Here is a 12,175-nt window from a genome sequence, read left to right on the forward strand (position 1 = left end):
TTATTATAATTTATTATGATGATTTATTATGATTTATTATTATAATTTATTATGATTTATTATTATAATTTATTATGATTTATTATTATAATTTATTATGATGATTTATTATAATTTATTATGATGATTTATTATAATTTATTATGATGATTTATTATGATTTATTATGATGATTTATTATAATTTATTATGATGATTTATTATAATTTATTATGATGATTTATTATAATTTATTATGATGATTTATTATAATTTATTATGATGATTTATTATAATTTATTATGATGATTTATTATGATTTATTATGATGATTTATTATAATTTATTATGATGATTTATTATGATTTATTATGATGATTTATTATGATTTATTATGATGATTTATTATAATTTATTATGATGATTTATTATGATTTATTATGATGATTTATTATAATTTATTATGATGATTTATTATAATTTATTATGATGATTTATTATAATTTATTATGATGATTTATTATGATTTATTATGATGATTTATTATAATTTATTATGATGATTAATTATGATGATTTATTATAATTTATTATGATGATTTATTATGATTTATTATTATAATTTATTATGATTTATTATTATAATTTATTATGATGATTTATTATAATTTATTATGATGATTTATTATGATGATTTATTATGATGATTTATTATAATTTATTATTATTTATTATGATGATTTATTATAATTTATTATTATTTATTATGATGATTTATTATAATTTATTATGATGATTTATTATAATTTATTATGATGATTTATTATGATTTATTATGATGATTTATTATAATTTATTATGATGATTAATTATGATTTATTATAATTTATTATGATGATTTATTATTATTTATTATGATGATTTATTATAATTTATTATGATGATTTATTATGATTTATTATGATGATTTATTATAATTTATTATGATGATTTATTATAATTTATTATGATGATTTATTATGATGATTTATTATAATTTATTATGATGATTTATTATGATGATTTATCTATTTAATGAAGAAAAGTGACACAAAATGTTTTCAGTATGTGCCATCGCCGTGCTCATTCGGTTTGTCGAACGTTTTTCATGCATCACAGACCTCTAAATTCCATATCGGTCAAATATTAGTATTGCATGTTAAAACAAAGAAAAAGAATATTCTAGAAATTCTGTTTTTGTAGAAAATCAGCTCTTTTTTTCTTTTCTTTTTGCATTGGGTATTCTTTAAATTTGCATCTGTTATGCCTGAAGACGTGCTGTAACCAATGTATTTCTTTGTTTTGTATCCTTTTAGATCTCCAGACTCTACACCTGCCGGGCAAATTCAAATTGTTGCTTGGCTCCATGATGAAAGCCTACTTAATGAACAACCATCTCGAGTAAGTATTTATAATGATTACTAATAAAGATGAAGTAAATTATAAGCACCATTGTCTTTATTAGTGATGGGATGATTTCAATGTTTTCCCAATTCCGATACAAATACTGATTCTGATTTTATGGAAATTATTCCAAACAAGATGTAAAGATCTAAGAAAAAAAAAAAAAAATTATTGTTTCAATGGTTAAAACCTAGCCAATGATAACTGTTAGATGGGTAGATTCCGACCCAGAAAACAGCAGTTCTTCCCCCTTTGTCAAAATCATCACTCGTGGAATGTGAGAACCATAGAACAAATTAAATAAAGTGAGAGATCTCTAAATATTTAGATATAAAATCGTTTTTTTTTTTTTTAAATTTTTTTAATTTCGGATAACCATAAAAACACGTGCATATATTTCCGCAAACGTGAAAGTATACTTGTAAGGGTTGATCTATAGATTTTAGTTTTACTATTAGCTTAAAATCAATAAACATTTATCTTTAGTACCAATAAATGAAAAATAAACTTAAATAAACAAAATAATAATGATAAAAAAAAACACTTAAAAGTATTGTTTTTAACATAGGAAAATACAGTGTAACCCGGATATTAGAGACCCGAATATAAGATATTTTCTCTGATCCCAAATTAGAGCCTGTGTTAATGTACTATATAACCCGAATATAAAAACCACAGATATAAGTTTAACCTAGATATAAGAGAGCCTCAGGGACAGGATAAGGAATCTCTTATATCCGGGTTACACTGTATACACAAATTTTCTGATTCCAATACTCCCAAAACTTCTGATTTTTTTTTTTTTTTTTTGATTAATTGTCCATACTGTAGTCTTTACTCATCACAAGCAATGTGTTCGATATTGTCACAATTCTTCTAGGCTGTCTGCCGTGTTGGCAGAGCCATAAATTTACTAACTGCCACCCCATGCACAGATGTAACCACGATACCCTAAAAACTGGGCCATCCGTGATATCTAAGGACGGGATCTGGGTGACTAAACAGTCCATAACCTGATGACTTTGACACCAACAAAGCCAGAATTCACTTTCGGCCTTCAGCTTGTCGAGAGATCAGAGAGGCCGAATCCAATCAATCGGTTGCTCACTCCATACCCTACTATCTAGAAGTTCATCCGTAACCATATTATTGGATCTGATTTTTCTAAAAATAAGACCTCTATTATTCCTTTTTTATTTTGCTTCCAAATAGATACTAGAAGGTGGTGACTGAGAGCCAATTGTGCTGAGAACAAAGATTATCACTGCCAAAGAGTAATGCTTTCTAAGAGTAGTTTTCTCACTACCACTTCCTTCTAGGACTAATGTTTGCTAGGAGTATAAAATAATAAACCTATTTATAGGATTCTATTCGACAGCTTTATTTGATATCTAGCCTGAAGAAGTTAAATATAAATTAATTTTATCCCACTTCAGAGTAATATCACAGACTAGCCTGGGTGTCCGGTGTTGCCTGGGTTTTTGGAGGTGTGTGTTGAGCAACAAAGAAAAAAACTGGTAGTAGGCAGGCAGGCTCAAACCCGTGGCATGAAGACAGAAAAGAAAGTGAAAGAAAACCTGATGTCTCACCCCTACTCCATGATGCGACCGGAAGTTCGGAACGTTGAAACTAGTAAAGTCATTCCAACTGATATGATGACTTGCAAAAATGGCAACAAAAAAAAAAAAACAAAAAAAAAACGACCCTCTTTGTAGAAAACTGCCCAGTTGAGGGTGAAGGAATTAATGTTTTTAGCCAATTTTTTGATATTTGTTGTCTGAAGGGTCGACCTTCAAAATGATACCGATCTTGTGAAAATTTGTTGCCTCTGTCTAAAGTTTTAGACAAATATACATACATACATACATACATTTAAACAGACAGGTGAGATTTATATTATAGATAACCCATACATTTTCACTGGATGATCTGTAAAATAAGAATTGCCTCTGGAACATGTTTACCAGCAAGAACAGTTGGAAATAAGTTGTACACCATCCACTATGACAATGTAAATCCTACAGCAACGTACCTAGACAATGGAGCCATAAAACCTGACATAGTGATATGGAACAAGAAAGAGAAAGAAGCAACCTTAGTAGAAGTTAATGTTCCCAATGATGTTGGATTAAGCAGAACTGAGAGGGAAATGGTAATGAAATAAAAGAATCCTATGCATGACATGAAAAGAAATTGGAATCTTGAGATAGCTATCATTCCTGTAATTATAGAAACAACTGGACTCATGAAAAAGAATTTCAAAAACTATCTTGCAAATATACGTGGTGAACCAAGTGCAGGAGAGATTCAAACAATAGCACTTAAAGGGACGGTTAGAATTTAAAAAAAATCTCTCGGTTGGAATATCTGAGTTAGCAGGTGAATGTTTGGCATCTGGTAGGATGCCCCATCTCTAACTTAAACAAATTGATGAGAAAAAAAAAATCAAACCGAACAATTTTCTAGGCTGTTATAATGGTGACTAAGGAGAAAATATAAATTTGACTTTTTTTTTTTTTTTTTTTTTCAGGATTCAGTAATGAGCTGTAACGAACGTCTACAGAATCGTGGTCTCGGTGAATTGAAGCTAATATTTTGTAATCCAATCAAAAAGACATTTCGTTTTGACACCAACAAAGCCAGAATGCAACTATTTGTCCAAGAAGTCATGTCTGAATTTAAATGGAATTATACATTGCCATTGCAAATCCTGTGAGTGACAATTTTTTAAAATGAATCTTTTCAACAATTTATTATTTTTATTCATTGATTCATTTAATAATTATTGTTCTATTTCTCTATTTCGCGTTTTATTCATGCATCTACACTTATTTACTTATTTTTTTGTTTTACTTAGTTTTGCTTTACTTGTTAATTGTTTGTCTATTTGCTTTTCCTCTTGTATCATATATGCAGCAACTAAGTTTCTGTAATTTCAGAAACATTAAATAAAAATTCATAATAATTAATCATACTGTGTTTGTTCACCGTGTTTCTATACATGCTCTTACCATAATTGTTCCATACTGAGAAAATGCAATCATCATAAGATGAAAAAAAATAGCCGGCCATCTTTGTTTGACTAAATCAGTTAAGTGAAAATAACGGAAAAGAAATTAAAAAAAAAAAAAACACAAACAAACCAAAAATCTTAGAAATTAATTTTTGAAACGTTTAAATATGCAGAGCTATAGTAATCAGTTTTCTATTGTTTGTTAACAATTATTTGTTTTATATATTTTTAATATCCTATTTTTCAATATTAACTATATTTTTGCTGCAAAAAACTTAAGAAAATGGTAAATGCTGATTCTGTGAATAAAGAGTTGAAACAGTAAATCATAAAAGAAACATTGACACAACCTAAATGAGTGTAATTATTTTTTTATTAATTAGTTTTGACAAAACTGAATATTGAAAATGTGAAACTTGGTGGCTGTCTACTCGGTTTCGAGTGTGACCATCCTTCAGAAATTTTTAAGGTCTTGCGTTCTCTTGTATCAAGGACAGAATACACATAAAAAAAACAACAGGAATTCTGCAAGGTACCTATGCATGACTTTCTTTACAGTGGAATCTACGCTTTGAGTGTGGCACATTGAATGAGATGATTGGCCCATGCCAGACTCTTGGGTTTTTACTGTTTGTTAACCATCATTTCTTTATCTCATATTAACTATATTTTTGCTGTAAAGATAGGCAAAACATAAGAAAATGTTAAATGTTGGTTCTGAGGACAGAATGTCGAAACACTAAGATTGACACAATTGACTGCAGTTGTTGGTATCTTTTAATTAATTAGTTCTGACAAAACAGAATATTTATAATATGAAACTTGGTCGTTATTTACTCTGTCGAGTGTGACTGCCTTTCAGAGATTTTATACTCTTGTGTATCAAGAACAGAATATACAGGAAAAAAAAAACAGAAAAAGGTACCGGTGCATGACTTTCTTTGCAGTGAAATCCACTTAAGGTAAGGAGAGTCCAATGGAACGTTAAATGAGATGATTGGTCCATGCCAGACTCATGTTTTTATTCAGAATTTACCTTCTTTTAGATAGGTTGCTTCATACAACCCAGAAACCCCATTATCTCTGAACTGATGACAGTAACAGTCTGATTATGGGAATCCTAATCTGAGAACTTTTTTTTTTATGTTAGTTTTCCTTCTCTTAGATAAAATTTTGTCTGTCACTGTTGATGATACAGACAGATGCGCGAGAAGTGATAAAACCATAGTTAAATAAATTTATATTTCGAAAATTATGGACAAGAGATGCATGACCGATCTGAGATAATATCTTGGCATCCCCTCTTTCTGAAGTTATCCTGAGGCGTGGAAGATTGCAATAGTTATGTGAAAAGAATGGATGACAACTTTTGACAACACAGAATGTTGTCCTTTGCTGTCAGAGGCAAATATTGTGGCCGCTAAAAGAATCCATGGTTGGACAATATCGAGGTTAACTTCCATGCTCTAAACATCACAAAGCACGTGGTCAATGATCGTAATGCGTGGAAAGCAGCCATCAACAACATTATTGATGACACAACAAGAAGGCCTTCAACCTTAGCAGCTGGGAACAGAAATCGTTAAGCATGTAGTAGTAGTAGTAGATGAACTGTCTTCACCACAGCTAAATAACGTCAGCCACCACAAATTTAATGTTATGTAAGCTTTACTGACAATGCATACATATTTCTTTTTTTTATTCAGGAAGCTTTTCATTGAGGAGGAAAGGGAAAGAATCAACATGCTCCAAGACTTAGGAGAGGTAAGTTAATTCCTTTGACATTAACACATCGAAAATAAAATATCGTTCAAATGTTACGTTACAACTTTCATTTTCTTTCGCAAAAAAATCAACCCTCAAATAATAGAATTGGTAAAAATTGTGAACACTGATTGTATTTTGATAGTCTTTTTGGTTCTTATCTATTATCCCTCCCAAACGAAAATAAAGAAAAATATGTGTGATGTACGTATCCATGATAAAATGAAATATCATATTCCAAAAATCACGTAAATTGATCAAGTAGTTTCATTTTTAAATAAGAAAATAAAATTTTACGAGTATCCGAGGAATGACTGTATTGTCCACCATTTTGAAAAAAAATTTCAAGAAAGAAAGAGAGATAACTCAATAATTCATTATTTCTGCATTTATGTTGTAATGCTTATGAATTCTCATTAATTGTTTAAGAATTATTTTCCTTATAAAAGTACAACTTGATCAATTTACATAATTTTTGGAATATATTTTTGTTTCATCACAGGTCTATACATCATACAGCTTAAAAAAATTTGATATAGGGGTAATTTTGGACAAAAAATGTGTTTTTAATTTAGACTATTATTTCTTTTCACAAATAATCACTATTAGTGAGTAAAATGGTTAGTTTTAAGCAACAGGAATTTTTTTTTTTTTTTTAATTATTTGAACTACTGTTCTCATCTTGAGTGTTATTCTCATGTTTCAACCAATGTAACCTCTGACCTTCTTCAGGTGTATCTTGTTGAAATCTGCAAAGACCCGTGGCTTAATGGATAAAATATGCGGTAAAGTTCAGTTTCAAGTGACACTCTTCTGGGGGTTGAAGGTTCAAGCTTCAGTGCAGATGATACTAAGAATATAATTACGAATTACTTGAGACTTCTACCTGGTTATGGTTGACGGAATGAGAGCATGGTATGGTGGTGGCTTAAATTCTGTGCAGATTCCCGAGTTAGAGTTCCTATAGCTCAGCAAGGTACTCTTAAATAAAGCTGGAGACTACAACAACCTAAACATGAAAATAACATCCAAGATCTGAATAAAAATGGAAGTTTGATAGAATTTAAGTTTGAGGCCAAATTAAAACTCCATTTTATTTTTTTTTGTTGACTTTTTAATATGTTGTTTCTGTAAAACACAACCTTATATCATTCTTTATTCTACAACATTTCAAATAAGATGACAAAATATAAAACTACAAATACCTATAGAGAGCTGCTGATAGGCTCCTTCCGGGACCTAAAGGAAGCTTGGGCCAACCTCTGATATGAGGTAGGTAGTGTTGTTTTAATTTTGGATGTCAACTAATACTGGCTCCTTACTGCTTATTGATATCTTTTTAAATATGTGTAGATGTTAGTTTATATTGTCGTTTTTCAGCTTCCGGTCTTCTTAGAGAAAGAACAACAAGCTTGGATAATGATGGTAGCAGTGTCAGCCAGCCATTTTACAGAAGCCGTTGATCAACTTGCGTCCCGGATTATTCCAGGGGAAACAACTGCAGGTTGACTTTTTGGTCGGCTGGAGTTGTCGGCCCTTGCATAATTCGCCTTGTGCCTGCGCTACTATCAATATTCTTACAACTATTACAAATAATCTATAAAAAAATAGCTTTTTCTTCATTTGTAAAAAAATTATTTTACTAATTTCTTGCATGCTTTGGTAGTATGACCAATGATAATCTTACTGACGCAAAGACCTTCTGTTTCTTCCTATTTATACTGAAGTTAATTGTTTTAAAAGGATTAGGAATTATTATTTTTTTTACACTAATTTTATGATAGTTACAAGTACAATGACAAAATCTGTCTAAAATTGATTATAAAGGGTGTAGATGTAGTTATAAAAAAACTTAATATCAGACGTTTTGAAGACAATATCTCCAGATAAGGGTGATTATCCAGTGTCACTCCAATCTAAAAAAATTATAATTACACAAAACTTTTATGTATTTATCTGTTAAGTTAACCAAAATTTACCAAAAATTATCCACTATTTTTGTTGGCGCTTCTTCGTTATAATAGCGAAATTCAATTGAAATATTGGACTTCAAGTAAAAACCAGTGGTATCTACTTAATTGTCATGTCATAGTAATTAACATATCCAAAAATTATGAGAAACGATAAAATAGAAAATTAATTATTAATGAAAATAGTTTTTTGCAAAAAAAACCTTTAGGTGTCTAAACAATATCAAGTCAGGAGAAGTAACTCAGGCTGTCTTATTACAATTAATGGTGGATATCATGCAATCATCTATTTGTTCAAAGTACATGTTTTATATAATAATGCAGTGACATTTAACTAATTATGATATTACGATTAAGTAGATAATATTGCTTTTAGCTGAAACTGACATAAAAGTAAGTAGTGATCATTGTTTTTTTAATAAAACCTAAATTTTTTGACTCAGATTTTGCTATTATAATAAAGAACCTTTCTGTTTTTCAAAAATAAAATTGAATCATTCCCATGCAAATTTAGGAAGCCATTCTTAGAAAGAGAAGGGGGGTTTCGTTGATTTTGTCCTTATTTATGTTCCTTGACATTAATAAGGCTAAAAATGGCTGATATGAGATGTCGTAGGTAAAATTAAATTTTTCTTTTTTAAACAAAAATATTGGGTGAATTTGTATAATTCTTGGTGTACTATCTTTTTTTTTTAACCTAACACATAGTTATATAAGTTTTTTTTGTGACATTTTGTTTACCTGAACCAGCTTTTCAAGTGGATATCTAAGCTAAGACTATTTTACATTGACTTGTAACAGAAGAGATAGCTTTTAGAACAGGGTTTCAAAATAACATTTATAATAAAAGGTCTAGAACCAGTGGTCATGAAGTACATTTGTCCAAATGCCTTGAATTTGGTTGTAGACTATGAATTTTTTTTTTGTTCATAAAATAAAAATAATTTTTTGATCTAAGATCCTGAGGGATAAATATGTATGAAAGTAAATGTAGATGACTAGTTTCTACAAACTAAAAAAAAAAAAAAAAAAGGCAAACAGTTTTTTTTCCTTTTTTGAAACCTATTTTATAACACGGAAAACTTGACAGATAAAAATGCTTCAATAGCGAAACCAGTTTTGTTATGTCAAAAAATTAAAACCAACACATGCAGCCTTGTGCAGTCCATCCACAGCCTTGAGCCCCTGGAAGGGCATAAGCCATTTACAACTTTGTAGATGCCTTTGTAGCGAGGAGTTCTTTTTTCGAGGTGAGGGTGCTGATCCCACACCCAACCTTCCCAAAAGGTATATACAGTGCCTAGCCTTCCCAAATGGTCACCGATCTGGTACTGGCCAGGTTCAACATTGCTTAACTTCAGTGATCTAACAAAAACCTGTGTATCAATGTGATTGTGCCATATGTAGCCTTGTGCAGTATTTTCGCAAAAAATATATCAAGACTTTTAAGTGCTAAAAGGTAGGGGATGAGGATAAACCATACCAAGGCTTGATCACTACTTGATGTTAATACATGTAAGTTTTGGGGAACTAATTCTGAAACTAGCAGTAACTCAAAACTATTTGGTGCAAGCGTATTGGTTGACTCTCTGTTTCAAGCAAAACCATTGGAATCTCCCTCCCTTAGTGTGTTGCACTCCATGTTAGGTCACAGAGTACAGAAGCAGTGAATAATTCTACCCTTTTTATGGAAAAATGAATAAATTAAAATATAAAAAAAAAAAAAGTTAAGCATCTTTAAACTATAGTAGGCAATCACCTAGAAACGGTATCTTGATAAAAGCTCTGGTCCCCCCCCCATCATTTCACTGTGTTGTTATGAGGGAATGTATTCAGCCTAAGAAATTCTTGCCTTAATTAAGGAAATGATTTTAAAGAAAATTGGCCACATTTCAGTCTGAGCCGTCCAACACCTGTCAACGTGTAAAACCAGCATTAACCTGATGATAATGATTAATATAGAGAAAGATATCCTACCCGATCTTTTATGGTCATTTACATAGTAATACTATTGGGGAAAGGTATGAACCTACAATTTTATCCCCTCCTTTCCCAACTATTGATAAAATAGTCACTTGTTTTCAATTCGATTATTTACAATAGGTATTGTTTCCGCATTAAATGGGCTAAAAATGGTTGACCTGCCGTTAAACAGATAAAACCAAACTAAATTTGATTGAATGTATTAAAAATTTTATATTTATCACGCAAGCATAAATTTGATAATTACACATATTATCTTTCATTTACTATTAATTGAATATTTATTTGATTAAAAAAAAATGCAATAATAAACAGACCAACATTAACAAAATCCCATATAAAAATAATTTAAAGTTAAATCCACCAGAATGCATTTTTGTTTTTGTGTGAATAAGTGAATAATTTTAATATTTTGTTACTAGTTGTAAAAAAGAGAAAGAATAAATTATAAATTACTTTTTTTTGAAAAGAACCAATTGAAACTGTCAAATAGAAAATCATTTAGTTTTGCTAAAAATTTTCAAGCCTTTGTCGATTAAAAGATAGAAAGTTTTGGAATCTATTTACATCGAATATAATCACGAGATTAAAATAAAATTTAAAAAATTTGTTATAGTTTTATAATAATGATTTAATTGATAATTTAACAACCAAGCAATACAGTAAAAATTAAAATATTCAAAGTCCTATTTTAAAAACTGTATAGTTTTAAAAAAACAAAAATGAAATTGTAAATTTCCCGGGCAACACCAGGTAAGTCCAGCTAATAAACACTATTATCTGCAACATAAAGATTGTTAACTTTTGCTCCTCCTGCTACTGCGACGATATTTTCTTGTGCATTATTCCGCTCTCATACCAGACTTGTGAGTTTTGTTGATCGCATAGACAAAACAAACGCCTTATGTGTCGATAGTTTTGCATTTCTGTGCACATCTCTATGCACTTGTACCTTGCAACTTGCTCTCCCACATGCATCAGATATGGAAGGCTTTCTCGATTTGTATCAAAACGATTTACACACTTAATATGCACACACGTTTACAGTACACATTCTTTTGGGTGGAAATTAGTTTTTGATTATTACACATGCTCTTTTCTGAGCTAACATACAAAAATAATTTCTAATTGTACATTGTTTTAACACACTAAAATGGGGCAATATTAGGAAAAATGCTATTAAAACCAGAGTTGAGGAGTTAAAAAGTATAAGGCCTGACATTGACTTAAGATTCCCTGAATGCCAACATCGACTCTTTGGATTCCTCGAATATTAACACCAAGCCTTGGGATTCCCCGAGTGGTGACACCGACCGTTAGGATTCCCCGAGTGGTGACACCGACACTTAGGATTCCCCGAGTGCCGACATTGATCCTTAGGATTTGTCAGAGTGCTGAGACCCGAGCTTTGAGATTCCCTAAGTTCTGACATCGACTCTTTTTTAAAATCTTCCCTTATTCAGCAATAATCAGTTAGATTATAAAATTCTTCTTTGACTCCTAGTATATTTTCGATTCCCACAGCTTCCAAAGCCTCTGACTTTCACTTTGCAACTCTGGTTAAAAGTTTACTATAATAAAAATTGTATCTGCTTGTAACTGAACATGTGAATATCATTTAAATGAAACGTGATATTAAACAGAATTTATAAACTCTCAAAGCAAATCTCATGTAACTTTGGAATACACGTAAAAGAAGTGGCATCAAAATGATTCTTCTTTCAATTTGCCATAGTAACCTGGATTGCTTTAACTTTAAAACATACATTTGATTCAAACTTGTTCCGAAATGCACAAATATTGACAGAAAATGTTTTTAAAAAAAAAAAAAAATACATTATTTTTTAAATTTTTATTGCATTTTATTAACTAGGAAAAAAATGTATCTTTTTTTTTCTTAAAAATTTTTTTTTTGTTACAAATATAAATTCTACAACTTTAAGATATATATATCTTGCTAACTGTCATTTTTAGGCTAAAAATTTGTAAAAATTTTTTTATTCATTTTGGTTTTGTATAAAAAG

General features: G+C 30.0%; 1 protein-coding gene across 6 annotated transcripts in view; it reads left to right on the top strand.

The window, feature by feature from the left end:
• Nucleotides 1–12,175, top strand: part of LOC145285921 (inositol polyphosphate-4-phosphatase type I A-like) — a 172,216-nt gene that overhangs the window by 105,213 nt on the left and 54,828 nt on the right. For 4 of the 6 annotated variants that reach the window (XM_080134417.1, XM_080134419.1, XM_080134420.1 and 1 more), the window contains 4 exons: nt 1,334–1,418; nt 3,952–4,133; nt 6,141–6,198; nt 7,579–7,702. In XM_080134417.1, coding sequence (XP_079990543.1) covers nt 1,334–1,418; nt 3,952–4,133; nt 6,141–6,198; nt 7,579–7,702 — 449 coding nt within the window. The remainder of the gene's footprint in view (nt 1–1,333; nt 1,419–3,951; nt 4,134–6,140; nt 6,199–7,578; nt 7,703–12,175) is intronic. The other 2 variants (XM_080134421.1, XM_080134422.1) reach the window with 1 other exon arrangement.

This window comes from Euprymna scolopes, chromosome 10 (genome assembly GCF_053919585.1).
Source record: "Euprymna scolopes isolate OS-2025 chromosome 10, ASM5391958v1, whole genome shotgun sequence".
Classification (NCBI taxonomy): Eukaryota; Metazoa; Mollusca; class Cephalopoda; order Sepiida; family Sepiolidae; genus Euprymna; species Euprymna scolopes.